Consider the following 27882-nt stretch of genomic DNA (forward strand, 5'->3'; position numbering starts at 1 on the left):
ACCCAGGACTGAAGTCCCTGAGGATCGAACTGCCAGACTATCCCCCCAGCAGACCATTCTAGGAGCCAGCCTCATCAGAAAACGGGATTTGTAAGTTTAAATATGGGGCTCTCCTCCTCTTTCTTGCGCGCAACTTAAAGTAATTTTGGGTTTTTTCTCTTTTTTTTGCTGAGGGAGAAACTAAGATGGAACATAGGCAAGCTAAACCCAGCCTTTCCCAGTCTGAGAGAGACCTATACCCTTCTCCCAGGTAACAAGTGATAGGACCAGAGGAAATGGCCTCAAGTTGTGCCAGGGGAGATTTAGATTGGATATGAGGGAAATTTTCTTCACTGAAAGAGCGGTCAGGCATTGGAACAGGCATCCCAGGGAAGTGGTGGAATCACTGTCCCTGGAAATGTTCAAAAGGTGTGTGCATGTGGCAGTTAAGGGATATGGTTTAGTGGTGAAAACAGTGGTGTTACATGAATGGCTAGACTTAATGAATTTAGAGGTCTTTCCCAATGTAAATGATTCCATAAGATTCTCTGTGAATCACCAGATGTTGTCAAGTCATTTTAATTTTTGTTCCCAGAACAGGTATTAATCAAATAATCTTGCTGTTTGCTGGTTTTGTTCATAATTTATTTTGAGCGCGCTGTAGTAGTATTATTGTCAATATATTTACATCTTAAAATTTTAATAAAGGAAAGGATGACTATGGAAAGGATGCATAATTCAACAGTTCTCAAACTGCTTTTTACAGGTAACATGCTGTGGTAATATTTCTGGGAGGACTAAAATCTGATCATCTGTTTTCTTTGCCCTCCCTGTAGCATGCCTTTTGTACTAATTTCCTGCAAATATTTGTACGTTGTTTTTTTGGTATAAATATTGACAGTAAGAAAATATCAAAGTCTTGAATGATGAAAATGCCTCCTCAATTTTAAATTCACTCAAGTATTCAGCATCAATTGTTTGCACTTTCATGCAACCAGCTAAAAAACCCTCACCATATGCGTTATTCTAGCAACAATGACAAATCAACGCTGTTCAGTGATGACTATCAGAAAAATGATGAAAACTGCCCACAGCTTGAGCTTTGTGCTTTCTAGATGGGAAATGATTCACTAATCAGGGCAGATGGCTGAGGGTGCTGGACAGTGGATACTTCAGTATCTCACTGTCCACCAGTACAAAGTCCACAAGGTAGGAAATGTCAGTGGCGCTCATCATGTATGATGCACAAAACATGACTGTTGTACACAATAAAATCTACTGGCTATTCCTGTGCCACACCTTAAATAACACGTGCTTTCTCAGGGTACTTTGTGCACCTTGTACACACAGACACAAAAAATAATTATATGAAAGCACTTTTCAGTAATTAGAAAGGAATATGTTCCCACAAGCCAGACCTGGGGCATTATTCCCTCCTGCTGTGTGTAGAGGTAACGTGACTCCTGCTCTTTCTTCCAGAAGCCAACCGATCCTGCAGATCCTCTCCCACGCATGCCACTCCTGCAGGGCTGCAATGACTCACTCAGATCACCAGCTTCTCAATGCTCAGAGTACTTGTTTCATCTTCTTCATTTGAGCCAAAATACCCAGGGAGGTCGATCATCTGCTGCTCTGCCTCCGTTAAGCCAAAAGTAGAATTGTCATAAAAGGCAAACTCGGGGTCCAAGGGGAAGCTCTGGCACTTGTCCCTTCGGTACTGGGCAGGGCTTACACTTGGGCCTCTCTGGGAATTATTTTTGCCATTTGGGCCTGTTTCTTTCCGCCACACGCCTTTGGGGTTAGGCGAAGGGCCCCTCTTACTTCGGCTGGGCTCAGGCTTCTCAGCTGCCTTCTCCTGACCGGCAGGCTGGCGGTCAGTGATCAGGTCCAGCTTCCTCACCGGGGGACCTGCCCTGTGGTGGGGCTTTGTGCCATGGCTCTGTGGTTCACACCCCAGCACAGTGCCGTGGGGCTGATCCAGCTTTTCACAAGCTGGATTAGTGTTTCTTGATTTTGGCCGTGTCCTGTCCTCCAGACCCTGGTCCCACGTCCTGGTCCTGGAGTTGTAGAGAGGAGTCTGTCGGGGTGTGAGAGTGGACATGCTTCTCTCTCTGAAAGGCCTGGCCTTTTTAGTTTCATGGAAACTGGCTGTTCTTCTGAACTGCGAGTTTCTGTGACAGCCCCTCTCAGGCAAGTCCACTCTGTTATCCTGGTGCTTGAAATGACCTCTTCTTACCAAGGTTTGGGTAGGGCTCATTGCAGGATTGGCCTGAGAGAATGGAAAATCCAGCCTAGGGTGAGAGCCTTCCCCCAGGAACTTAGGCTGACTGGCTGGCTGGTCCAGAAATGGAGATTTGATTCGAAATTTGTTTGCTGCTCCCTCCTCTTGGTTTTCCCCACTCAGGGGAAGCATCGTGGTGGCACCAAGAACCGTGTCCGTGAGGGGATTCTGAGAGACATGGTACACCTTAGTGGTCTCTGTCAGGCCTTTCTTCTTCATCTCTTTCAGCTGTTGCTGTGCCAGGCGGTAGCTGAAAATTGGAGGGATTATTTTTTGGGCACTTGGCTGAAAGTTTTCACTTCCAGAGGCATCATCTTCTTGGGCAAATTGGAGGCTTCGCCTGTAGGTTAGGGGGATGTTAACAGGGGCATCCCCTCCTTCAGCAAAGCTCTCCCGTTGCTTGTTGCCTTGGCAAATGTTCTCCTCATCAGAGTTTTTCCGGAAGCCAGGGGAATGGACGGAGTTTCGTCGGACAGCGCTGCTGCATTTCTGAGCTCTGCAGAGCTTCCTCCAGAGGGTGATGAGAACAGTGGCAAAAATGATGAACAAGCATAGGGAGATACCTGTGATGGTAACTATATTATTTGCTTTCTGGTCCTCTCCTGGCTGGACAGAAGGTGGGGTGGGAGGCTGGATAGCTGTAAGAAAGAGCACACACATCTGTCAGAGTTGCACCAGCAGCACCTTTTTGGTATGTGAGGACGGGTACTTTACTACAAAGGAAAATAAGCCATCAACAAAGTACAGGAAGTTGTCTGCCATTAAAATTTTGGAGATGACTTACTACTTGATGACTTCAAACTGGCACAAACATCTACTTACTTTAAATCAAGGCTCCCACAGACCTTTTTAATGTAATCATTATTTTTTCTCGCTCTGAGATTTCCATAAGGTATTCCGAAGTACCTGTAAAATGGGGGAGCTCTATTTGCCCTTCTTCATGAAGTAAATTCAGATTCCCTGGTGAAAAGTGACATAAAGGGGGTAAAAATAATTCAACCCAGGCTAGTACTTCAGGTATCACTTTAAAATTATTTTTAGGAGAGCTTAAGTGGGTGTGAGAATTGAAATGAGTTGGAAGACAGAGGCAGTACCAGGAGAGGCAACGTAACTTTTCTAAGCAGTCCTTTGAGGATGCTTCTACCACTGTCTGGTGCCACAGCCCCAGAGGACAAAACCTTCCCATGCCACAACAAGCTTTCAACTGAAAGTGCCACTGCTCTGATGTCCCTAGCATTCTACTACTGACACCCTTCTGTTGTGGACTGGAGTTGGGACTTCAAACAGGGAAGAATACTCTGCAAACCCTTCTTCACTCAGAGGATAATTAGCCACTGGGACATGCGCCACAGGGAAATCATGATGGCCAGAATTCATGGACTGTCTGGGAGATGCTCTCAGTCATAGAGTTTAGCTTTAGCAGTCCTGGGGGAGCAGGGAGTTGGACTCATGATCCTTATGGGCCACTTCCAATTTGAGATATTCTATGATTCTAATCTTTAATGTGAACATCTCAGAGCTGTCCTACTTAACCTCTCGCTTGCCCATTCCACCACATTACAGATGGCTGAACTAATGACAGATTGGTAATTCTTTTTTTGAATGAGGTCTCAAGCATTTCAGGGGCAATCTTGAGCAGAATACAGTATGGTTGAAAGTGGACTAATTGGTCCCATAGCTAATTTTAGTATCTGTTAGCACTGCCCAACATCTTTTGATCAGACATCAGCTCCATAAGGCCATGAAAATGTTCTTGGAGGACAAGGCTGGTTAGTTGCAGTTGACAAGAGCTGGCCATGAAGTTGTGAGCTCAGACGAAACCACGAAACAACCCTGCCCTAGTCTCTCGTTTTATCCAGAACCCAAAGCCTTCCATCAGAGTGACAGACAGACAGCTGTAAGACTTGGCAGGTGCTCCTGCCTGCACCACAGTGAGTGTCCAGGAATAGGAAATGTGACTACAGAGTAACAAGAACTGGACACCACATACTTCCCATAATTCAGAAGAACACACACTCAACAGCAAGCTGGTAGTGCAGTTGTTAGGTGGGCAGGATGTACAAATCCACTGATGAACACAGGCCAGAAGGTCTCAGGCTGCTACAAAACAGATGTGCAGCGTGCTGGGTTGGGCAGGAGATCCACTTCCCTGATTCAGGGCTACCTAACAACCCCAAGTTCTCTAAAAAATCCTGCTAGTGGATTAACTTTGGTCTTTGTGTCACTCTGAGAGCTTGAAACCAGCTTAAAGAACAAGATCACTGCCTGGAGAATCTTATAGGAGGTTCTCTAAAACTTGCATTCAGTCCAACACCCCTGTGCCAGAACCTGGAACACTGTTCTGGACACCTGTGCAGGGCGTGAACAAGCTGACCTCAAGGGAGAAGGCAGGACCAGCATTTGCTCTGTTCAGCACCACTGCAGCAAAGCAATTCATTCATTTCTCATCTTTCTCTCAGCTGTGTTCGCTTATGGATATTTTCCAAATTCTCCATTCTCTATTTTTAATGCACACTGTGCTGCATTGTTTGGGGTACACAGCTAACAGCAAGGAACTGCGAGCTTCCAAACAGGACTGAGTCCCTATGGTTCGCTTCTCCCTGCACCTCACTGGCTCCTGCACTGCGTGCCGGCCTTGCTCATTCAGCCATTTGCTCCATCTGCTGGACTAATGACTGCAGAGTTATGCTGGAAACAAAACCTGTCTGCTTCTGAAAGCTGCAGACAGCCGGGGTGGGAAGGGTGAGGGCGACATTCCCAGCTTGAGATCAGCCAGTGAACGAACACCATAAAGTCACAGTGTCAAATCACTTCTCGAGCAAGCTGAGATTCAGTGGGATGAAATCACGTAGGTGATTCTGCAAAGGAAGCTGCCCCATGAGGGAGCAGGAGGATTAGAAGCCATGTGCAAAACAGAAATGAGGTATTTCCTCCAGATGATCCCACAGCAATGGGTGCAGATGCAGGCTTCCTATGCATCTGTGCTCTCTATGTATTAACCTTCCTTATTAACTCAGAGGTCTCACTGGAATCTGGGGATTGTCCAGACCTGCTGAGTCCAACCAGGCTGCCACAGGTGTGTGCACAGTGTATGCACAGGATGGTTGGAAACCATCATACACCTTTTACAGCTGCACACCTGCACGGGAAGAGTGACCCCTCCAAGAAGCACCAGAGGCCTGTCACCTCCATGCATGTACAGCAAGGTGCACACAAAAATCATGTGTCCAGCACGTGTTCTGCACGAAGGGACCCCCCTCCAGGGAGCTCTCTGCACCAGGACTGCTCTGAGCTCCAGAGGTGGGGAGTGGAACTGGCTGTCAGGGAGACAAACCAAATGATACAGACAAACCTCTCCAGTAGACAAACAGGAGGCACGGGATAGCATAGCTCAACAGTGGCTTTGGGAAAACACTAACAACCCCACTGCATTTTGGTGGTGGCATTACTGCCCACAGCAGCCTCAGAGAGTCTGGCACAGAGAAGACAACTAGAGCAGGGCTGGTTTAAGCTGGGGGCCAAAGCATAGGAGTTGTTCCTCTCTGCTTTCACTCACAGCTTTACAAAATAAGCAAACCCACATGGCCAGCATTTTCAAGTCATTAAAAACATTAGACTTGTTAAGACATTCCCAGTGTTTCATGAGCACTGACAACATGCAATACCTGGCTTGATGGAATATAATTGTCAGTATTTTCCCTTTACCCAAACTTTTGTTAAATGCAACCCATTTCCTGCTGTGTTCCACAACACACTTCAGTCCTGCCTATATACTTCTGAGGCCTTCATCCTCAGACACCTTGAAGCTGGTTCAAGTCAACATTTCCATTAAAAACGTAGTCCTCCCCTTTTCTTGCTCGAGCTGCACATTCTCTACCCCTGCTGTCCTTTCCTTTTCAGTGGCACAAGCACTGCAGTAGCCATGTGCTAAACAACTCCCCACATCCCCAAATGTCCATTTTTTAGCTGCCTTCATTCCAGTTCTCCACACTGCACTTCTGCAAGCAGAAAGAAGTGCCTGCAAGCAGCCAAAGCAAGGAATACAGCTTTGTTCACTTTGTAACAGCTTAAAATATGGTTAGCATATAATATGGTTATATTATAGTCTGAGATCCTAGGAGCCTGCACAGTTCCTGGGCATCTTTCCTTCCCCATCCTGCCCCCTGTGGTGCCTGTGGGACACAAAGGCACTGGAGCTTGTAGATCAGCTTTCTGGTCTCTGTGGTCCCTTGGCATCAGCACACTCCTTTTCAGCAGGGAGTTTGCAAGAAGCAAAAGTTATGCACAGACTGAGCACCAGCACTCCACTAAACAGGGCACTTCTCATGCCCCTCAGTGATGGCTGTCAGCACCCAACTATGATGCTGGCACAGCCTCATCCAGCCTCATTGGGGGCCATGTGGCTGCTGCAACCTATCTATCATCTTACAGAAGGCTCAGGTCTCTTGTATCTGCACTCACTTGCCACCTGCAAGCAGTGGCCAGCCTGCCCTGTCACGAGCCAGCAGCAGCAGCAAGCTGGAGCAGGGGGAGACCTGCCCACTCAAAAACCTCACAAAATGGGAACCTCACACCGCATGTCCCAGCTGGAACCAGCACTCTTTCTTAATAGATTTTAACTTTTTAACAGGTTTCCACTGGAGTATTTGGCCTTCACTACTGAACCTGTTCTGCTAGCCCCAAGATCTCTCTTCAGGACTTCTCCATTTCCTGGCCATGCTGAAGATTTTAAACAGCTTCCATTGCACGCATGGCATTCAGAAATATTATGTATGCCCTGGAGCCCTCTCTCCAGTGTCCCACAAATAAAATGCACTGCGGGTTCTGCCCTAATCCATCAACCAGATCAATATGACTGAAAGAGAGACGGGATGTTTGCACTTTACACTTTGCTTTTGCCAGGGCAGTCACACGACCAGGGGAAGAGGACAGCAGAGCTACATACACACACACTCCTCCAGCGAGCACAGGGAAGTCTCCTTGGGCGATCCAGCGCAGCCTGGTTTTGCTGGCGAGGCGGTGAGGCACTCTCGGAAGCGCTCCCGGATGCCGTCCCCACAGGTGACACTGCACGGGCTCCAGGGCTGCCACCAGCTCCACGTTTCTACAAACACACAACCCACAGCAATGAGGAACGTGTCTGCCTCCTTACCTTTAAAGACACAGCCATTTGTCTTCTCCTTATTAAGAAAAACAGCAATAAATAACCAAACAATGCAAACGGCAAGACCAAAAGTGCAAGCAGCGTCCAGGGAGGAGCCAAAGCTTCCATTTGTTGTTTTCCTTTTTTCACCCCAGTGTCAGCCTGCAACACAGTGGTCAGTCAACTGGCAGGCAAGTTCTGCCTGGAACAACAGCAAAAGGAAATGAATCCACAGATCTTTGAAGTGAGCTGGTAATTTATATATTAATCCAATTCCTGCCTGACAAACAGGGCATTTATGGCAGGATAACTTGACTGACTTAAGTACAGTTACTGCTGATTTATATGACTGTGACAGGATGTTAAGCCTACAAGGCCTAATGAAATGGCAACATTGATTTACTCTTTATTTTCTTCTCAGCACACAAGCATGTTATTCAGTCATTCATTTGACAGCTTACAGGTCTCTATTGTTTTATTGCTTATGGTTAGGCAATTAACTCGAGATGAAATTTTGCATGTTCATTTATTTATTTAAAGTGGAGGCAGACTCAGGTTCTAACACTACATTATAATTTTTTAACGTGTAATAAAATCCCTCTTTTTCTTAGACAACATCCTCATCCAGTGATCTCCACATTCAAGCTTTACAGCAGTGAGAACCCAGAGACAGAAAGACGGGACCATTTCTGCCCACATCTGACCGCTGTGACACTGAAGCAGTGACACAACTTTAAATTCCAAACTAATGCATGAGTTCAGGTGCAATCTTAAAGGATAAAACCCCTGGAGACACTCCTATGGGTCAGTTGACTTTGACAGAAAGAAGAACAATAGACTACTTAACTCCATTTCACTGCTCACAGATAAAGAACAACAACAGCTAAATATTTTTTTTTTTAAACTATATCAGGTTTGTTAAACATTGCTCTTTAAAATAATTTATGGTGTTGCTAGTGCAAACACAAGCCATGATTTTTAATTTTACTACTGCTGCTAGCATGGCCTGAGCCCTTAACCAAGTTATGATGTCAAAGGACTACAGAGTGTTGCATGACTGAAAATGGTTTTATGATTTCATGTTTTATTGGTTGCTGTATTATTCCTAGTGTGTTATTATTTTTAAATGTCTCTAACAAGAATAAATACAGCTGTGTTTCAATAAACATGAAATTGTAACTGCTTTGGGCCTTGTCCTACAAATTTTTTGAGCATGTCAGCATTAATGTGAGCAGCTTAAGAGGACCAGTGAGGCTGCCCTCCCAGTGCAGGTCCTCACCTGCACTGCAGGATGACACCTCAGAGTTTGAGCTTACACTTGTGCTGTCAGCCATAGCTGCAGAGAGTGTGTGGGCACACTCTCACACACATTTGTGTGCCTGCATGTCCCAGGACATCTGCCTGGCCTAACGCAGAGGAGAGATGGGCATGGCAAGACATCCTGGTGCTGCTGCAGTTCTAAGCCCACACAACACCAAGTGACCTCCCCAGCTGTTTGTCACTGACTCCACCACAACACTGCAACATCCAAGATCCCAAGCTGTATTTCACTTTGTGCTCTTCTTTCACCTCTCTGCTTTCACCCCTCTGTCTCCGGAGCTGAGCCCAAAGGCAGGCTGAGCTTTCACACTCCTCCTTCAGTTTTCTCTGTTCCCAGTGAAGTGCAAAATGGAGCAAGTGTATGGTGTCAGGGCAAAAGAGAATCAGAGGAGGATGCCAAGAAGCAGGTAACTGAGGAAGTTTATTGGGATAAGGAGTCTCACAAAGGTACAGACCATGGACAGTTTGCAAAATCACATCAGCTAGCAAGCAAAGCTGTTACTGAGGGCAGGAGGAAAAAATGTTCATGATCAATAGTCAGTCAAGGGCTCATCTATGCCTCCTCAAACAAACTTCACAGAATCATAGTATTTGGGATCTCACAACACTTTTCTTCTTGTCACTATCATGAAGGACTCCAGCAGTGTCCCTCACCGCTGGTAGAGGGGTTAGTTGAGGACCTACCTCCTTGTAGACTACTTTGTGTGAGCAGCTTGGTGAGTTCCTGTCATAATTTCCAGTGTGTGAGCTAACTTGTTTTCCTCTCTTCACATTTCCTGCTCGTTTAAACTTCTGTTAATTAGAGTCAGATGCAGAGCCAGATTCAGAAAGGTTCTGGTTGCCTCCAGTGCTAACACTGGTGAGAGTGGAGGGTGCTCAACAGTCTCCACATTGATGCCTGTGGGTTTCAACATACAAGAACATTTAGGATGAGTAATTTTCTAACACTGACGTCAAACCTAAGATGTGCCCATTGCTCCAAGACACTTTTCACTGACTTGGACTTTGGCTAAAGGCATGGAGTTCCTTAGCAAAAACACTTGGCATCCATAGCTTTGGGGCTAAGAAATGTGCCTTAAGCAGCAGGAGAGCAAGAAATGCTCCAGCTCCCATGAAAGATGGGAAATTTACACTCCTGCTCCTTGCTCTGCAATCCCCTGCAATTACCAGAATATAAAAGAAAATGAAGCACAATTTATTCTCCCCCAAGGAAACAAAATTATTAACCTCCATTTAAGACAAACAGATTGAAAGTGCCAGGGGAAAAACCAGAAGGTATGCACTGCAAACTAGCTTTAATAAGCGTGAGGTTTTTTCACATACAATTGAGGAATCAATTATCAACGTGAAGACATCTAACTGATAAGTTAGTTTGAAATAGCTGACAGTTGGCAGATCTGCCAACATGAAAGATAAATGCAATTAACTGTGTTAATTATTACTCTGCATAAATTTCTCCCCTCAGATTTCTCTGTTCACAAGATTTTGTGCATGTAGTGCTGTCCATCAGCACAGTCAGCAAGGGACACTCAGAACAGTCCTTCCAGCCTGACACATGTGATAGTCCTGAGCACTTCAATCAGGCCAGTGGTATGGGACAAAATCACTAATTACTAACAGGTTCGTGCAACTATCTATGCTAGCCTAGGGGATTGCAGGATATTTTTGGAAGCTGAGATCAGTTTTTAGGTCCTGAGAATGCATTTACACACATCATATTGGTGTTTAGACAAGACCTTGGAAAACAACCTCTCACCCTTCCGTGGAAATGAAGCCTGGGTGCACTTACTAATATGGACAATGAAAGGACAAGGAACCCTTTAAAGAAAGAAATCCTAGACTCTGCCTGGGAAAATTCATCTTTTCCCCACAAACAGGCATTGTTAAGAAATGGGGAGGCACAGCCGAAAAAGAATTTTTTCCAGAAGCTAAGAGTCTGTAAGTGAGTCTGTAAAATCTGATTTATTCCTAATGTGTGCAGATGAAGCATTTACTGACACAGGAGAAGTGGATGGGGTACAAACCAGCCCTGGAATACCCAGATCCCCTGCATATGCCTGTTTCTAAACAAACAACACAGACACAAATTCAGGCAACAGAGCTAATTGGTTCTCAGATTTTCCTACCAACAAGCAGATCTGATTCACACAGTCTTAGTCAGGAAGCAAAAATTTGACAGAAATTGTACACTCCTGCCTGACCTCTAAATGCTCTATTTACTCCTCTCCTCCCTTACTGACCACTTTTCTCTTCAGAAGGTCTTCCCATACCTTCCTCTTTCCCTTTTCAGGCAACACCTGCATTTCTTATGCCCTGCCAACAACCCAATAGCTTTTTTTCACAGCTAGCAAAAGTCAGATGAACAAAATTCATTTGTGCTGTAGGCAAGTGCAAGAGACTTCACTGTAAATCACACCAAAGTTGAAATTGGTCTCCAGTGTGTAACTAAGAACTGGAAAAGAAAGTTAATTAACACCAGAAATATGAAAAAAATATGCCTTTTTCTATGGTTTAGCAATACTGATTAATATTATCAGTCTTGTCCTGAATGTTTCAAGTGGGATACAGGCTAGGACATGGGACATCCTTCTAAGGAGTGCAGAAGTCTCACTGCTGGGGACACTTAAATCCCAGATGAGCAAAGCACAGGATAAAGCATGGAAAAGAATGAGCCTCTGATGCATCTGTTGCTCGGTAAGATGATCTAACAGAGTTTCCTACCTCAAGCATCCCAGTAATCCAGTCAAACACTGGGGAAAAAAATGAGCTGCATGTTCCTGTGTGAAACAGTGAAGAACCCACCAAGATGAATGAAGTGACTCACATCTCACTGTTAATTTTTTTCATGGGTTCTCCAGTTAGGGTCCACAGAAAGCTGCATAAGTGCTGTCTCACAATTAATGGATGTATTCCCCACCTTTCATAGATACATTCACAGTCTTGGATAGCACAAGTTTCTTGCGACACTTACTCTGAAGCTGATGGCCTGGGCTGGAAGAGCTGCTGCCTTAGCCCACTCAGGGCCACCGAGAGCTTCCTCCTTCCTACTCCGTGCAAAAGTCAGATTCCTGTTCCAAGGGCTGTACTATACTTGGCCAGGATGAGGAATAAAGAGCAGGACTGACAAAGCATCATGGAATATAACTCACGTCTAATATATGGAAAATAGATGTGGCAAAATCATCTTTTATCTCACCGTCTGTGGTTTGGATGAAGATCATTTTAATGATTTAGGAACTCTGATCTTTTACAAAACAATATCTCTGCTTCATAACAATAGAGCATATGCTAAATGAAGTAAGAACTGGCTGAGTGACAGATTGGATATGCAACTGTCAACAGAAAACCATCACTGAGTGAGAATGCATTTGAAGAGATTCCAAAGGGATTAGTGTAAAGCCCAGTGCTTCCCTAGCTGACATGAAAATAAATATAAAACCATTACTGAGAAAATATGTCACCCTGTAATGACATAAGTAGATAGTGCAGTTATATGGAGCAACATAGGGTACTTGCTAAATTAGGATAATTCAAGCAAAATAGATCCTAAATCAGCAAAGTAAAAAATATAGGAAGAAGGAATGTAAATTGCACCTGCAGGATGGTAGACTATGTACTGAAACAGCTCAAGAGGAGTTTACAGGGCAAAAGTTATAGAAAATTGCATAATACAATCAGTGGAATGAAAGCAGAGGTAGGGGTAAGGAGAATGCTACTGCTCAAGCAGCATCAGTGAGACAGATGTCTGAACACAGCACACAAAGCTGCTACCCTGGCTGTCAAATAAAAATTAGTGTTTAAAATAACAGAAAGGGAGCCAAACAGAATCAGTAAATTAATCAAATCCTGAAGAAAATACCTTCCAATTAAGGACTCAAATCTCTTCAGTTTATTTAAAAGAACAGAGAGAAAATCTGGTAGAGGTGAGATGACCTGGATGTGCAAATGTCTTCGTGAGGCAAAGACAGTGGATAGGAAACAGCTATCAGAGAGCAGCAGAGTAAAATCCAGTCACCAGAGGATGAAGCTAGATTAGCTTTAGTTATGAAACACGAAGTTTCCCTTTTCAAAAGAATAAATAAATCAGAGCATAGTACTGAGAGAAACTACCAGAAAAGTCTGTTTTGTGGTGCCTTCAGCAGAAGACTGGATAACTTTGTGGAGGGTAAGTGGCAGTCAGATGCAAAGTCTAGCTGCGGGGCTCAACACCAGGGTAACTGAATGAAAAATGATAGCCCATGCTGCGCAGGAGCCCAGACCAGAGGATTTATCACCTCTCCTTGCCTTAAACTTCAAGAAGTCCAAAGCAGAAATTAGGAGACTTGAGGAGAGGCGCCTGTTGTGCAGCACTTGCAGGTTTTACACAAACAGCTATCGGGGTCTGGACGTAAGCAGGGCACCTCACAGTGCCCTGCAGCAGGGTGAGGAGGCTCAGAGGAGCACCTTCTGAAAGAGCCAGAAGGCTGAAGGCCATCACAGGCAGTGCAGGTTTGCTCTGTCTGTCGTGGCTTCAGGCTGATGTGCCCCTCCCAGAACACCCTGCTCCTTTCAAACACTGCCTGCAGGCTTTGAAGTCTCACAGATGCAGGCACAAAGTCAGATGTGCTGCAGTCTAATTAATTTCAGGTTGACATTTTATTTACGGCTATATGGTGTGGTTTTGCTTTCATCAGCTTTGTAGATACGATACTCTCAACTTGGCAGCTATTGACTTAACTCTGCTCTTCAAAAGGCATAGCCTGATTCTTTCGAATGCAGTTGTAAGGATGGTTCTCCTGAAGAACCCAGGGAAACAGAGCAGATTGCAGGGAACCACTGCTTAACATAGATCTCATCAATTAAAAGAGTTAAATATTGGGCACAGAATCATATCTATATCTTATGCTAGTATTTATCTGTCAGGGTAATTATCTAGATCATATCAGTGTAACATACCACCCAGGTATAGATGACAAACTAGAATTCTCTCTTCCTTTTTCCTTGAGAATTATCTCCATTAAGAAAATAATATGTTTTCATTTTTAGATAGACTTTCTTATCCCAAAGGAAGAGAGGGAGTGCCAACAGAGAATGCAGATGGGAAGTTAAGATGAAGAGAACTATGCACTGGGTTTGGCATGTGTTGAAAATAGAGGTCATTTTTAGTACAGAGAGTTAATTAAATAGCTAAAAGTTTTAGAATTTGTGAAATAGCGCAAAGTAAGACCACATGATGCTAGGAACCTCATTAAGGTAGGCTGTATCTGGGACTGTGTGCTCTGGAGCATGTCCTACACTCCTGGTCTCCTCATGATCCCTCTCAGATACCTGCTCATGAAGCACAATGACCATTTTTTGGCTAGACTGCCTGCACTTTCTTTTCAAGGGAACCAAGGTGTGGAGGTGAGGAAAATGATGCATATCTTAAACCTTTCAATCCAAACTCTTTGAAGTGTGCAGTTAGAAAAGACTAGTTCACTACCTACAGACACAAGCCTTCTCCAAATGAGAACATTTACCTTTCAGGGTGTAGGCAATGCAACCTAACCCAACACAGTCCCAATTCCCTCGTGCACATATGGCCCATTCCTCTCTGTGGTTGCCTTCCACAAATGAGTGATGAGAAGGATATTTGGCTCACCTGCTTCCTCTGCCATGCAACAGAGATTTGTAGACTGTCAAAGCACGGACTGCCATTTCTAACGCTACAGCTGCATAATATATACATGGTTTTGGCTTCTGCCAGCTCATGGTCCAAAGGATTATATGGACCACAGACTGTCCCCAGTTGCCAGTTTGTATGATTCTAATCTTTCCTGTAAGAAAGGTTTGGCTATATGAATGTGAACCATGATCTGCCAGATGGCCTCATGGGTCAGAAAATGCACCCTGGTCTGTTCTAAGCAGCCAAAACAAGTCTTGAAAGGCTGCTTAAAAAAACCGCCACCTGTCCAAGTGACACAGCTGTGCCTTTCACTGTAGCCAAATCCTGACTCATCTCACCAAAGTTTGTGCATCTAACAGGTAGGGCTCTAAACTTCTACTGCAAATGGGTAGAGAAAAAGACACCTGGGTAAAGATTCAGCCCCTGTATGCTCAACACACATGAATCACCCTTCCAAGATGCCTCTCGACTAAAAAGGTAGACAACTACTTAATGTTGGGCCCCCGGCTTTTAGGCATTTAGATGTAGGTATGACTAATCCTACCTTTAGAGTTTCCAGGGGGCCAGATCTACTGCAGTGGCTTCTTACCTCACTGAGAGGGAAAAGTTCCATTTTCAGCCAGACTAGACAGATACATCATTCAGAATGCCCAAAGTGGTTTTGGTTGGTACCTAGTGTTAACTTAGTGCAGCCTTAAGCTACCACAGTGGCACTTATTAACAAATGTCCTTGTGGTATTCCTCTACAAACAGTCTATCTTGTTCCTACCTGCATTTGACATTACAACTATTCTGTCTGGTGCAGCAGACCATGTTGGCTGGGAAGGGTGCTGATTTTGGCTAAAAGAGGAGAAACATCAGTACAAACCCATATTCCTTTGGATCATCATACACTCCTTAACTCTTGCTGGAAAATAGCTTCGGTTTGAGAAACTGAGGAGGTCAAAGCAGTATTTGTTCTTCCCCACATCAAACAAAGTGCAGTTAAATTCTGTCCTGTTGTCTCCTGGGTGAAGGGTGTTTTCATATAGCCAAGTTGTTCTTTGACTCGAATGCTTGAGAGGCTCTTTATAAACAACAATTTTTCCACTGATAGAAGTGCACGGTGGAGAGATTACGAAGACCTGAACCAAAGTTTTGCATGTGGCTTCTGCTGCCACAACCAGTCTGTATCCAAATTTGTGGAGGAGATCTACAGGTCCTATGGAGGCAATGATGGAATGTGTTTCTAACGATTTCAGTAACACAGTGATGTATACTTCTTGACCAACAGGTGGGCAATCAAACTCTACCCACTGGGACCTAGACAGGGGGATTCCTTTGCTAGTTCTAATGCCCATAGTCTCATCAGAGCTTATTCTTCTGAATTCATAAAGGGCGCTGGTGAATATCACATCCAGTGAAATCACAGTCTTGTTCATGGCACACAACTGCCCATTTGTAAAAAGTCCAACCTGAAGGGAGCTCCCAAGCACCTCTGAACTCCTGTTCAAATCAATGTGAAATACAGGCCATTCCACACGGAGGGTGGACACGCTCCTTCTGCTCCACTGGGCAGCACTGCTGTTGTCACTGGGAGAGACCATTCTGAACAAGAAGTCACCAGCACTCCTGAAATGGAAACACTCAAACACCACCGTCCCCTGGGACTGATTTGCTGGAAGCTGTTTTCTTGCAATTATCTCACTGGTGCTGGCATCCAGCAAAAGGATGGACACATGCTCTGTTGTCACATTACCACCACTGTAGTACTGATATTCCACAGACACTGTGTCATTGCTGAAGGCTACATGATCTGGGTGCTCCAACAGGAGATACTCCACTTCGCCGAGAACTGAAAGGAAAAGTTTCACAACAGTATTAAGAAACAGATAAGTGATTGTTCCTATGGAAGAAAACAAATATTTTAAAACTGGATATTAGAAGTGGTTCTCAAACTTTTTCAAGTGAATCAGCTCACAAAAAAAGAACGGGTCCTAGCAATAGCAGTTAGAGCTCAACAGCTCTGTTCTGTGCAGGGATGTGATATGGAGCAGCTCAAAATCTGCCACAGTAACATGTTCAGGAAGGTAAAAACCAGAATTTTAAAGCAAATCACAAACCACCCAAAAGATTAACAGAAAACTTAATTTATCAGAATAGATTCTCAAACTTTTCAACTTCTTTCACTTACAGATTTTTAAACTCCACAGAGGCCAGCTGTTTTTCAGCTTCAGCTGTAATTTAGCAAAAAAAGGACAGTGGTTTCTTACACAGACAGATGAAAAATGTCCCCCAAGTTAAACAGAATAGGAAGTCTGCATGATGCTTTTTGAAGCCTCTTCTCTTGCTCTGTCTTATGAATCTTTCATTTTGCTCATTTGCATCACAGACACTTGAGTGAAAGAGCTGAAAATAACAGTGATGGTGACTGCAGCACTTTTCTTGTCTCAGATGTGGTGCAACATGTCTAAATGACATCATTTCATTATAAATGGCGCAGTCTTTTCAAATTCACTTCTTGCATGACCATGTTTGTGCAAGTTGCCAAATTATCCTGAGACATGCTATAACTAGTGATGATATCTAAAGCAATAAATTGGGAAAATCACATTTTCATTCTTAGCTCAGCTACTTTCTCTGTGTTGCTCGAACCTTAAGGATTTCAGACACAGGAAGGTTATCTGAAAAACGGGAACTACATACATCTATTCCAGGTACAGAATGTGCTGTGAGACATCTTTATTTAATTGTCTGGGGAAAGTCTTCTGAATCTTGGATGGAAGGTGCTACGGAAGTGTAAAACTTCAGTTAAAGCAATCCTTTCATAAGTAGTATCAACTAACAATACTTTGACTTGTTAAATCTGTTACACATGTCTTAAGATTACCTCAAAGAAAGTTTTGCTGGAAAAACACTGCAACTGCCAAAGCAAGCACTCAGCAGTCAGGAGTAGCAGGACTCATCTCACATAGTATTAGACGCCTACTACTCTAACTCAAATTGAAGCTTAGTCACCTTGGATTCACTTTCCTCTCAGCAGGGAAAATTTTCAGGAAGAAATTAATCTGACTGGCTATAGACATTTACATCTGGGTGGGGTGCAGTGTGCACTAGAAAAAAAAGAGCCTATTACTTGCCACCAGCTATAACATGTCCTTAAAATAACCAGCTCCAGCCACATACATGAAGTCTGAATAAAGGTGGCATGCACAGCCTTACACACATAAATCATGCATATACTCTCCATGTATGTACTATAACTCAAGCCTTTCATTTGCATTTCCACAAGGCGCTGCTGCATTTGGCAGATGGACGGTGCTCATTACCAGAGGGTTCTTTTGTTCTCATTCTTCTATGGGTGGTCCTATGTATTATTGACTGCACACCATCCAAAACCCATCCGGATAACACAGAATTATTCATTTCCCCCATGGACTCTTCTATTGTGCTCTTATTGTAGTGTATTAGTGCATTAGAAATATTAATGAGTTTATCCTTCTAAAATCCCTGAAAAATGAGAGGATGTTACTATTCTTGTTTAGTGTGTTAGGAACCAAGGTGCAGGTGTGAAGGTAAAAACTGTCAAGTATCAACTAATTGTGGCGCCCTGTGAAAGCCAGGACTGGATTTTAAATACAATGGTCCTTCAGACATCCAAAGCAGGATCCTGGTCATTGCAGCTGTGGTGAGCACACGTAACTGCAGCAAACCTGATCTCAACTTGGACACCCAGAGAGTAAGAAACAGACCTTAAACACCTGTGAAAGATATGTCTCTGAACTGCCCATCAACACATTCTCCTTGCTCTTCATGTTTTGGTTCTGTCACGTGTTCCTGCCCATATTTTACAGCCCCATTTCTACCACCATCTACTTTCAGTATCTCTTGGGTACTAGCCTAACTCCATTACTATTACCACAAACTCCTGCCCCCATCTCTTTACCTTATAGCTCTTTTATCTTCTGCTGTTCCTTGGGCCTGCAATTAAGTCCAGCATTTTCCCACCTTCCTTGCTCAGTGCTAGCATGACATCAGGGAGCACAGGACAATCAACTCTTCTGTCCAATAATGTGGGGGAATTCTTGCCCTGGGCTGGAGCATGCACAGTGTTGTATGGGGCTGGCAAGAGAGGCCAGCGGGAGTTGGGGCACACTTGACCCTTCAGAGAATCTCATCACTAATTCATCTGCAAGGATTTAGATCTGGACCAGACCTAGGCAACTCTTTATAAGGACAGCAGAAAGCATGTCCCAGGCCACTGTGAGCACTCTAACAAAGATGAAGTTACCACAGCTGTGTTAAGAGTTTCCCAGTGAAATGGTTGTGAGTTGCCGGGGTTTTGTTTCTTTGATAGTGGGCAAAACGATGCATTTCTCTACATGGGAATTGGCTAGATTCAACATAGCTGAAACATTAAAGGAAAAGGAAATCAGACCAGGGCAAAAACCCAGCACGAAAAATTTCAATTTTAAGGTTTAAACTTGCAACAAAAACATTCAAGCGATAGTAATGAAAAGCATTTATGTTTGTACCTACTGCTTTATTGTCTGTACTCTCTTTCACTACTGTCTTGATCCTCTTGCACTGTTTTTTATTTGGAATGGCTGAGACAAGGAGTAACACCACTCTGTATGTGGGAGGAAGGACAGGAGAGAAGGCAGGGGACTGCTGTGTAGTTTCCATCAACCCTAAGTGCAGATCACTTAGGAAGTGAGGAAAGTGAGCATTACTGGAGGATGCTGTTACAGCACTGCACAGCTCTGGCTAGTGCACCCCAGTTCACAGCATCCTTTCCCCCAGTTTGGTAAATAAGAACTTTGCACTTTTGAACAGCCCACATAGCAGTTTTTCACAATGCCCTGAAAGACACCAGTCAGAAGGAGCCAGCTTCCACTGCAAGCTCCTTCAGCTGCCCTCCAGCCTACTACATGCCCATGACTCTGCCACGTGCCAAAACGTGGTCCCAATTGTTTGGACGGCCAGTCAGGGGGCATCTTTCAATGCATCTGTATTATTTTCATTGTCATTACAATGGCCTCCCATTGAAAGAAGTCTGGCTGTGGTACCAACAACCTGCCAGAGGAGTCTTCGTAAGAATCCCCACTTAAAAAGATCAAAAGAAAAGTCCTTGTTTTCACTGAAGAGCAAGAATTACTTGAGGGTGATATTCAGATGGTTATTTATTTTTAAGCCAATTGGGGTTGCGCTGTTGGCTTGTCAGCCATCAGTAACACAGAGCCAAGTAGAACAAAAACATCAGTAAAACTGATAACAAATGAGAATACTGTTTAGTTGGACGTTAGGGCTTTTTTTAGAACTTCAGTAATTTTCCAGAGCATACTGGATCACTTAAAAAATAGTCTTGGCCTGAAACAGAGAACTATATGAGTGAAATAGTTATCGAACATCTACGTACATGGTAATATTCAAAGATGCGCATATGCAAAACTGTTTGGAAGCAATTTTCTCGATTATGGACTGCCCTTTAACTGGAAATAAGGCAAAAGTTGATGCACCTAAAGTTTGCAGCAGAGGTTTACCTCATTAACTGCACCTTGTAATTACTTGCTGTACCACGCTCTATAAAGTTCATGAATAATAGCTTTTACCTCTGAGTCAAACAGCTGTGAATGTCTACAGGACTGGCTCACCAAGAACCAGTGGATATTGCAATCCTTCATCTCACTTCTTGGTTCCCATGAATTTAATACTTACCTTCATTGTATTACCCACTCAGTGCAGTGTTTCTATCTGGGCTGATTAACTGTCTTATTAAAAGAAGAAAGGGCACTAAAAGCCATAGACAAGAGTCTTTACTTCTACTGGAACTAAGTTCCTCTAAAAGACAGCAATTTTAGGTTCTCTACGTCTTTTAGTGATCCCTTGTGGAGCACACACAGAGGAATGAGTGGCATACTTACTATTCAGTCATTACTTATAATCAGATTTTTCTCACTTATATAAGGACAGCAAACTGCATATATTTTTGTCCATTTCTCTCTTTTCTATGACATCTTCAGCTGCTTGGTGCATGAACTACATTCTACAGCCCATTCCACATGTGGGGATTAACCACCCCTTTTCCCACGTTTTCCACATTGTACTCACTTCTGCAGTGCACAGCTTAACCCTTCAGCATGGTTTGACAACGTACTGCAGCCATCAGAACAAGGCCTGCTTTTAAACTAGGAATGTAATTTTCTAAAACATATGTATTATGTTTAGGAATTAAGAGTCCCATCTTCAGAATTTCTAATTCACTCTGCAATAAGAAATTAATTTGCAAATCTACTTCCTACTTGGTACATTCTTGGAAAGGAGAAGACACCATGCATATGATGTTCCTCAGCTTGTAGATATCTTGCAGTTTTCTGACTTGAAGTTAGGATGTCTAACTTCCCTCCTTGGCAGCTGATGGTGAGAACGAGGAGCTTTCTCATTCTACATATCACAGTTGCAGATGGGTAAGAGCTGCTTTCAATATGTAGTGATTTGTGCATGGACTACTCAAACAAGACTGATTGTCTCTGACTACCTGCCTAACAGTCAGAGGAAAGAACACTTCTGTTGTGCTCAAATGTTCTCCAGGTGTCAGCTTAGATCCATCATATGGGGGCTCACTCAGCCATAGGAGGTTGGCTGTAGATGCTTGCATCTCAGCCAACCATCCAGGTTCCTTTCCTAGTAATGGAGAGAAACAGGTAGTTTCGTGGCACAGTTCCACCCATCCTGCTATGGATACCTACAATAGGCCCATCTTCCATGATGTTCATTAAATATTACTAAATATAAGTCTTACAGGAGAGCAGAGTTCTAGTTACTACTACACAGCCAGTCCCTTGATGCCCATGGACATTTGTTCATTTATCTTGTTTATTTCTCTGAGCAAATTTACAGCAGGAAAGGGTCCTGCCACTCTGATCTAAAGGAGCAGTTTATGCAAGTTGCATTTTCCACCTAACTATTGCATAAGATCTAGACTAAATTCTGTGCCTATCAGTGGTAGCTTCTGTAGCATTCATTTCCACAGATCATCTGGAAACATCACCATCCAAAAGCACCTTGTGAATGCACATCACTCTTTTCCCTTGACAGCTCTAATACTCACCGTAGTCACAGAGCACTACTAACAATAGATTTGAAAAATCTTTCAACATCTGTTTCATTCTGACCAGTGAGATCCTGGGTCCTTTTACTCCTCATGTCCTTTTTCAGCTCCAAAGTGCCAGCACGTTTTCCAAGAACACCTAAAAGTTAAAAAATTACAGCTGTGTCAACTTTGCTTCATAAAATACAAGAAGAAAGGCATCCCATTAATAAGTTAAAAAAAAAATTATTAATCAACTAAAAAGTAACATTTCTTTCCCACTTACTTAACAATTACTAACACTGTATCAATGCATCTGGATAAGCACAACTGCAATTCACTGTACAATAATTTTCTGTCCTGAAATGCAACTCCTGAGCCAGAATAACAAAGACAGGTAACAGCAATTTTATCTCTGCACTGCAGGAACTGCTGCTGTGCGTGTCTTATATTATGACCAAGGCTCACAATAGCAAAATAATGAGCATTTCATACAAAATATAACTCTGAGCTCAGCACATACTGATACTGGAGATTTATTGCTGCTACACAATTCATATAGTTTGCCAGCTTCTTTCAAGTATGAAAGCAGCTCAGTAGCAAATTACTTTTTTGGTCATTGAACTCCTCTGTTATTCAGGTCTAGTAATATACTTAAGTGATCTGATCAGATTTATAAAAGATCTATAACTGTCTTTTATGTCATTCAGACTGATCATATGGAGAAGGTGCTAACTTCCATTTTTTCCTCCATAATTTTTAAAGTTTACATTCACTACAGCCTTGTCTAAGCCAATAGAAACAGACTTCTTTTGCCAAGTTTCCCAGTTTTATGTCCATGTGGTTTAAACTAGTCTTTATGAGTCTCGTAACAATTAGATAAAATAGGTTGGAAGCACAATGATGGCAGCAAAGCCAAAGAGCTTCCTTCAGAAACATAAGTAGGAGGGAATCTAATAAGAGAAATTCTACTCAGATGCCATTTCAAAGTATAAGAATTGCTCTTCCATGTTTCACAGGAGCACCTGTAGGTCAGTGTCACTGTGCTCACCATCACACAAACATGCAAGAAAGGTCTTGATCCCTGAAGTTTACAACCTAATTTTATGACAGAAATCTGGCTCTGGAGCAGGCAGACGTTAGGAACGAGTAAAACTGTGGAGGATAATGGTAAAACATAGGGAACCAAGTATGGCAAAGATCATGCATGTCTTTAGGAACCACAAAGGACGTATTTCAACAATTACACTGCTCAGCTTGTTGAAGTAAGAGGCAGCAGACTTGTTACTTGAAAGCTTTTTGAACTGCTCTCTGTGCCAAGTGGCTGCAGAGAATAATTTCTAAGAAAAGACTAGCAGCACAGCCTTGCTCAGTAAAAGCCCATTACAATAATAGCTGCACATACCTGAAAGGAATAATCATCATCTGGCCCAGGAACTTGACAGGGCTCCAGAAAACATTAGATAGGGACAGTGATACCGCCACCACCCTCAATTTCACTTGATACGCTGTAAATTACAGGAAGACAAACCTAATGCCTCAGGAGACGGGCGGCTGCAAAGGGAGGGCGGTGGGGAGCCAGCCTGCCTCCAGAGAGAGCCGCTCCCTAACTCCCCCGGCTGCCGGCAGCAAGCGCAGCATCACAGCAGGAACATCATTCCTTGCCTGTATCGTTATTGATCACTAGTCAGTTAATCGAAACAAAGAAACAAAGCAGTCCAAAGGAGGAAAAGCAGGTTTTGTTTTAAGAACAATAATTGTGATAGATGTCTTGGCCTCTAGCGTTAACTGCTCAGAGAAAACAGATGATACGTGGCATTGCTGTAAACTGCCCTGAAATAAAGTGGGGGAAAATTGCTTTGTGGGCCACTATCGTGATTGGGCTGGATGACTTTAATGGGTTCTTTCCATTCCTAGCTTTCTTAGCTGCAGATTCTTCAAATGGCTTTTACAAATACTTCTTTCAGAAAGTCACACACTGATAGATGAAATTCAAATAATCCTAATCTCAGTCTAATGAGCGACACACTGCAGAGAGGAAATAAAGATACACAAGGGAGAATAAACCTCAGGAAATAAGAAAAAAGCCTGTGTAGGAGAGCACTCCTGAGGTAGTTGTCTTATATCTTAATTTGCACATCAGCCCAACCGAGGAAAAAGCAGCATGGTTTAAGAGACAGGACGCCAGCGGGAGGCACAGGGACCAGACCTGACTTCTGTTCCTATTCCTGCCACTGCCAGACATAATGTCAGCAAACTGCAGCATTAATCTGCTCCCCTCCTTTCCACCCCATCTTTCACACTCTGTATTTACAGTAAAGACTTTTCAGGACAGAGACTCTTTCTAACCAAGCCCGTGAATGGAGCCCAGCACCAGAGCCCTTGGGTGTTTTGGTAACACCAATCATTCATCACACCAAAACCTCCTTCCCTCTCACCTTCCTTCTGTGTTATCTTGGCTCGCTTGGGAAAAGATTCCGGTGTGCAGTGCGGGTAACACCCAGGCTAGAACTGGAGTATTTGAAACTGTACCAAAACTAACTTCCAGTTAGTAAGATCAGGTACCTCTGGAAGCCTAGCCCGGGGCTACTTCACCCTCTGCATGCCTCTGCAGCAACTGGATTGCAGTAGGAGCCCTCCCACCTCACACACATACAGCTACTTCAGGCTATCAGCTGCAGTACAGCCCTACCTTTGAACAAAGCCCCAATTAAAGCGCTCCATGAAGCCTCCCTGAGCTTTTGCACCTTTGCTAGCTGAATTCCAACAGCACCTCTAAATGCAAGAATTGACAGCCCATTTCTGGTGTAGTATTGCCCCTGTACCCCCCTTTTCTGCACAGGTTTGTTCCTCTCCCCTCCTTCACTCTTCCTTCCTTTTGCCTCATCTCAGTTTTGGACAGGCCTTACACTGTCCTCTAAGCTCAGTTCAGAATTTTCCCCTCTACTCTCTCTGTCTTCTCTAAGCCAATTTCTTTCCAGATTTCTTCTCACTTTTAGGTCGTCTTCCAAACTCTCCATATATTTGCCCCTTGCTCAGTTATTTTTCCACTTTTCACACTCATATAAAATTTTGCTTTTTGAAGCAGACAGTACATTTAAATGGTTTCTATTCTATTCAGATCTTCTACCTCAAGTTCATTAACTTAATGAGATGAAAAATGATGGAACGGAGATGGCTATCAGACTTCAAATAATTGGCTTTTTTAATTTATTGCTCTCGTGGACAAGCATGAACTGAGGCTCTATTGTGTGAAATGTAGCAGAAGCACAGAAACATAAAAAGATGCTTTCTTCTTCCAAGAGACAGTGTAATGGGCTGATTGGAAGTGGAATACTTCCTCTCCAAAGGGATGGAATGACAAATGAGGAGAGCATAAGCCATAAAGGGCTTTGGAAGTGAAGACCAAGAAGCTTGTGTGCAACGCAAATGACACGGGAAAACTTCGAGTCCCTGCTGTGCAGCAGATTTCCTGTGCAATCTCGGTCACATCTCTTAGTTTTCCTGTGGCATAGCTCTCCTCTGGAGATAGTACCTCACTATCTGGTATGGGGGCTACAAGAATAAATCCTCACCAGCTGTGAGATTTGCAGGTACCACAGTGTCATGAACCACATAAGAGCCAAACATGAAATCTGAAATTGTACTTACAATATTTTTTGCAAATAAGTAACAGAATAGGCTATAATACTACGAGAATCACATATATTAATCTATTCAAAAAAGGTCCCTATTTCCCTACATCATTAAAACCATAAAGTATATTGGGATCATTTTGGTTTTACAAAAAAACCCTAAAATAAACCAAAGTAACTAAACCAACAAAAACCTCCAAGCCAACTGGATTTATAACTCCTAGTACATTTTGCAGCAGTATCCAAGGCTGCAGTGCAGACATGACATTTCATACACCAGCCACCTCTTCTGAGAGCTGTCACCTGCTGATTTAGCAGCTACCACCTTCACCAACTGCAACAGCACAGCATTCAGTGCCTACTCCCCCTTCATAAGGGGGATGAGAGGCAAATCAGCCTTGTAGTTAAGAAAGGGCCATCAGGAATTAACCAGACACTCCATGACCAAGCACTGAGTTTAATGAGAACACAAACCCATAGCACTCAAAACCTCTGTGCTCTGGAGCCTCATTCAGACAAAGGAAGTGCCACTGAGGGATCCTATATTTCGCCTACCCACAAGTACCCTCAGTCCTCCTCTTCGCAAATCCCCACCAAGAGCGGAGCCCTCCCCTGCCCTAGCTCCATCCTCCTTCAGTAACAGGCCTGTTCTTGCCCATCTCTCCTCTGAGCACAACCCTCCTGTCTCCTCATGCCCCCAAACCCACAGCTCCAGGTGAAGGTGGACCCAGTCATGGCACAGAACCCCCCGTGACTTAGGGCACACGTGAGAGCAAGGTGAGAGAGAAGGGCTTGGGGAAGGAGTAAGTGTGTGTGGGGCTGGTATGGTGTCAGGTTGAGGAGTGATCCTCTTGGAACCAACCTGCCCCTGCCCCAAGCACTGCCTCAGGCAGCAGCACCTACCCCAAGCACTCTGATGGACACAGCAACCAGCCAGGGTCTGGATATTTATCGGAATTTAAAGCAAAATGCTGATAGAATCAGAGAGAGAGAAAAAAATCCCTTATACCTGTTCACTAGTAAACATTTTCCAGTTGTATTTGCAACCCAAAATCTGCACAATTCTGGCTATGAGTGAGAAGCTGACGGCAAAATAGGCTACAGACAGAAAAGCCTGAAAGATCCCTAAATCCTCCCTACATTTCACAAACAGCACTAACAGCAAAAAGAAATGTGTATCTGCAACATTTCTTCAAATTTAAGGTATTTTATCTGTATGTTGGAAAAGAGATTAATTATTTTCAACCATCATACATTAGGCAGCTATTGCAGTGTTACCACCTGCTGGGAATTTCAGAACTTCCCATATAATCTTTGACGTTAAAGAGAGAACACCTCAGGTATGCATCACATTTTATCAAAATCTAATCAATGCTGACCAGCCAGAGTGGTCAGGGCCAAAAATATGTCACTTCTTGGAAGATAACTGAGTTTAGCCAGGAAAGTGTCTGTGTGATGTCTGCCACAGCAGGGGGCTGGAGCTGACATTCTCAAAGGCATATTTCATTCTTATTTACACATCCAACAATTTTACATTGTTATCAGATAATGACTTTATTAAAACTATGCATCTAAATTCACTAGGCTGAAACTGACAGCACCAGATCCTCCGTGTGCAAGAAAAAGACAATAATCAGCTGGTAAAGCCTGTTTTCATTAATATTTGGGGTCAGATCTCAAAAAATCCTGGGATTTCTCAGCTCCTTTTGATATTAACATAGCAATTCAAGAGCAAGCTGGCCAGCAACATCTGTCCTTTGAAACCAAAGGGCTTACAGAAGACTGAATATACAGATGATATTTACTTGGGAAAACGTACAGTGAAAATAAATTTATTAAGCATAGAGAGATTTGGGAAGGTGTTCGAGCAATAATAAATAAAGAATGCAAAGAATTAAATACATTAGATGAGACTTTATGGCATAAGGGAAGGAATGCAGTCATCTATTCTTTCCTTCCCCCTTCAGAGTTTTTTTAAAAAATATATATATGCTATCCACTGTTCCTGGAATTCCCCTTTTGGTGGAGTTTATAATGAAGATCACAATACGGAGAACATATATGGCACAGCTGATACAATCAGAAGTTTGTTAGAGAAGCAGGTCTGAAATACCATGAAGTATTAGTACTAAAAAGAGAATGGGGAGGCTTTCTCCTACGCTTTACCCTGGGTTTGCCGTGTACTCACACGGTTTCGTCTGGTCCAGCGACTGATATAAAGTAGAAATCACCAAACATACTAAAAAACCACTAAAATTATTCCTAGCTATCACGGACTCGGATGACGAACCCGGGCAGTCGCTCCCCGCGCCGATGCTCCCGGCACTTCGGGAGCGCTGGAGCACCGGCGCTCCGGGCGGGACGGCCCCCGTCTCCGAGGCAGAAGCGACCACAGGGAATACCTGGGCAGGGGCAAACCCGAGACCTGCCGTCACACGGGTGTTTCAAATCACCTCCGTCACGGCGATCACGGCGCGGTCCCGCGGCACCGCTCGCTCCGACCGACGGCTCTCCCCGCCCGTGCCCGCCGGCTCCGCGCCGACAGCCGCCACCCGGCCGGCTCCGAGCCCGGGGCTGCCCGGGCTCCTCACCGCCCCACTCCTCGGCATCCAGCGACCCGCCCGCGCCCCGGGACCCCCGGGCTGGGCTCCCCCTCCGCCCGGCCCGCGCTCACCTCCACGCCGCGGGCGCAGCAGCCGGCGGGTCGGGGACAGAGCGCGGTCCTTCCCGTGGAGGAGACGCCGCCGGCGCTGCCCGGGGCTGCGGGCGGGCGCTCACTGCCCGGCGGCGGCGGCGGCAGGAGGGTTAAAT

General features: G+C 44.0%; 1 protein-coding gene across 3 annotated transcripts; it reads right to left on the reverse strand.

The window, feature by feature from the left end:
• Window positions 1–542: 542 nt before the first annotated feature.
• On the reverse strand, window positions 543–27882 carry THSD1 (thrombospondin type 1 domain containing 1). 3 transcript variants are annotated; one of them, XM_048295202.1, is made up of 5 exons: window positions 27746–27882; window positions 21458–21596; window positions 15236–16201; window positions 7206–7364; window positions 543–2898 (listed from the first exon to the last, which is right to left on the reverse strand). In XM_048295202.1, the coding sequence occupies exons 2-5, from the start codon at window positions 21513–21515 to the stop codon at window positions 1523–1525; spliced, it is 2559 nt and encodes an 852-aa protein (XP_048151159.1). In that variant the 5' UTR covers window positions 21516–21596; window positions 27746–27882; the 3' UTR covers window positions 543–1522. The 3 variants fall into 3 exon arrangements, with proteins under 3 accessions (XP_048151159.1, XP_048151162.1, XP_048151160.1); XM_048295205.1 differs by lacking the exon at window positions 27746–27882 and adding an exon at window positions 27525–27581; XM_048295203.1 differs by lacking the exon at window positions 27746–27882 and adding an exon at window positions 27474–27530.

The sequence above is a fragment of the Corvus hawaiiensis genome, chromosome 2, assembly GCF_020740725.1.
Source record: "Corvus hawaiiensis isolate bCorHaw1 chromosome 2, bCorHaw1.pri.cur, whole genome shotgun sequence".
Taxonomy (NCBI): Eukaryota; Metazoa; Chordata; class Aves; order Passeriformes; family Corvidae; genus Corvus; species Corvus hawaiiensis.

What these genes read in the sequence shown, in the direction of transcription:
- THSD1 (XM_048295202.1), bottom strand. Translation starts at nt 21,515, where the DNA reads ATGAAACAGATGTTGAAAGATTTTTCAAATCTATTGTTAGTAGTGCTC. An exon ending in GATGATCCAAAGGAATATGG is followed by an intron (nt 7,365 to 15,235) that starts GTTTGTACTGAT and finishes GTGTGTTTGTAG; the next exon opens with AAACGTGGAGCTGGTGGCAG. An exon ending in CTCGCTGGAGGAGTGTGTGT is followed by an intron (nt 2,899 to 7,205) that starts GTATGTAGCTCT and finishes TCTTTCTTACAG; the next exon opens with CTATCCAGCCTCCCACCCCA.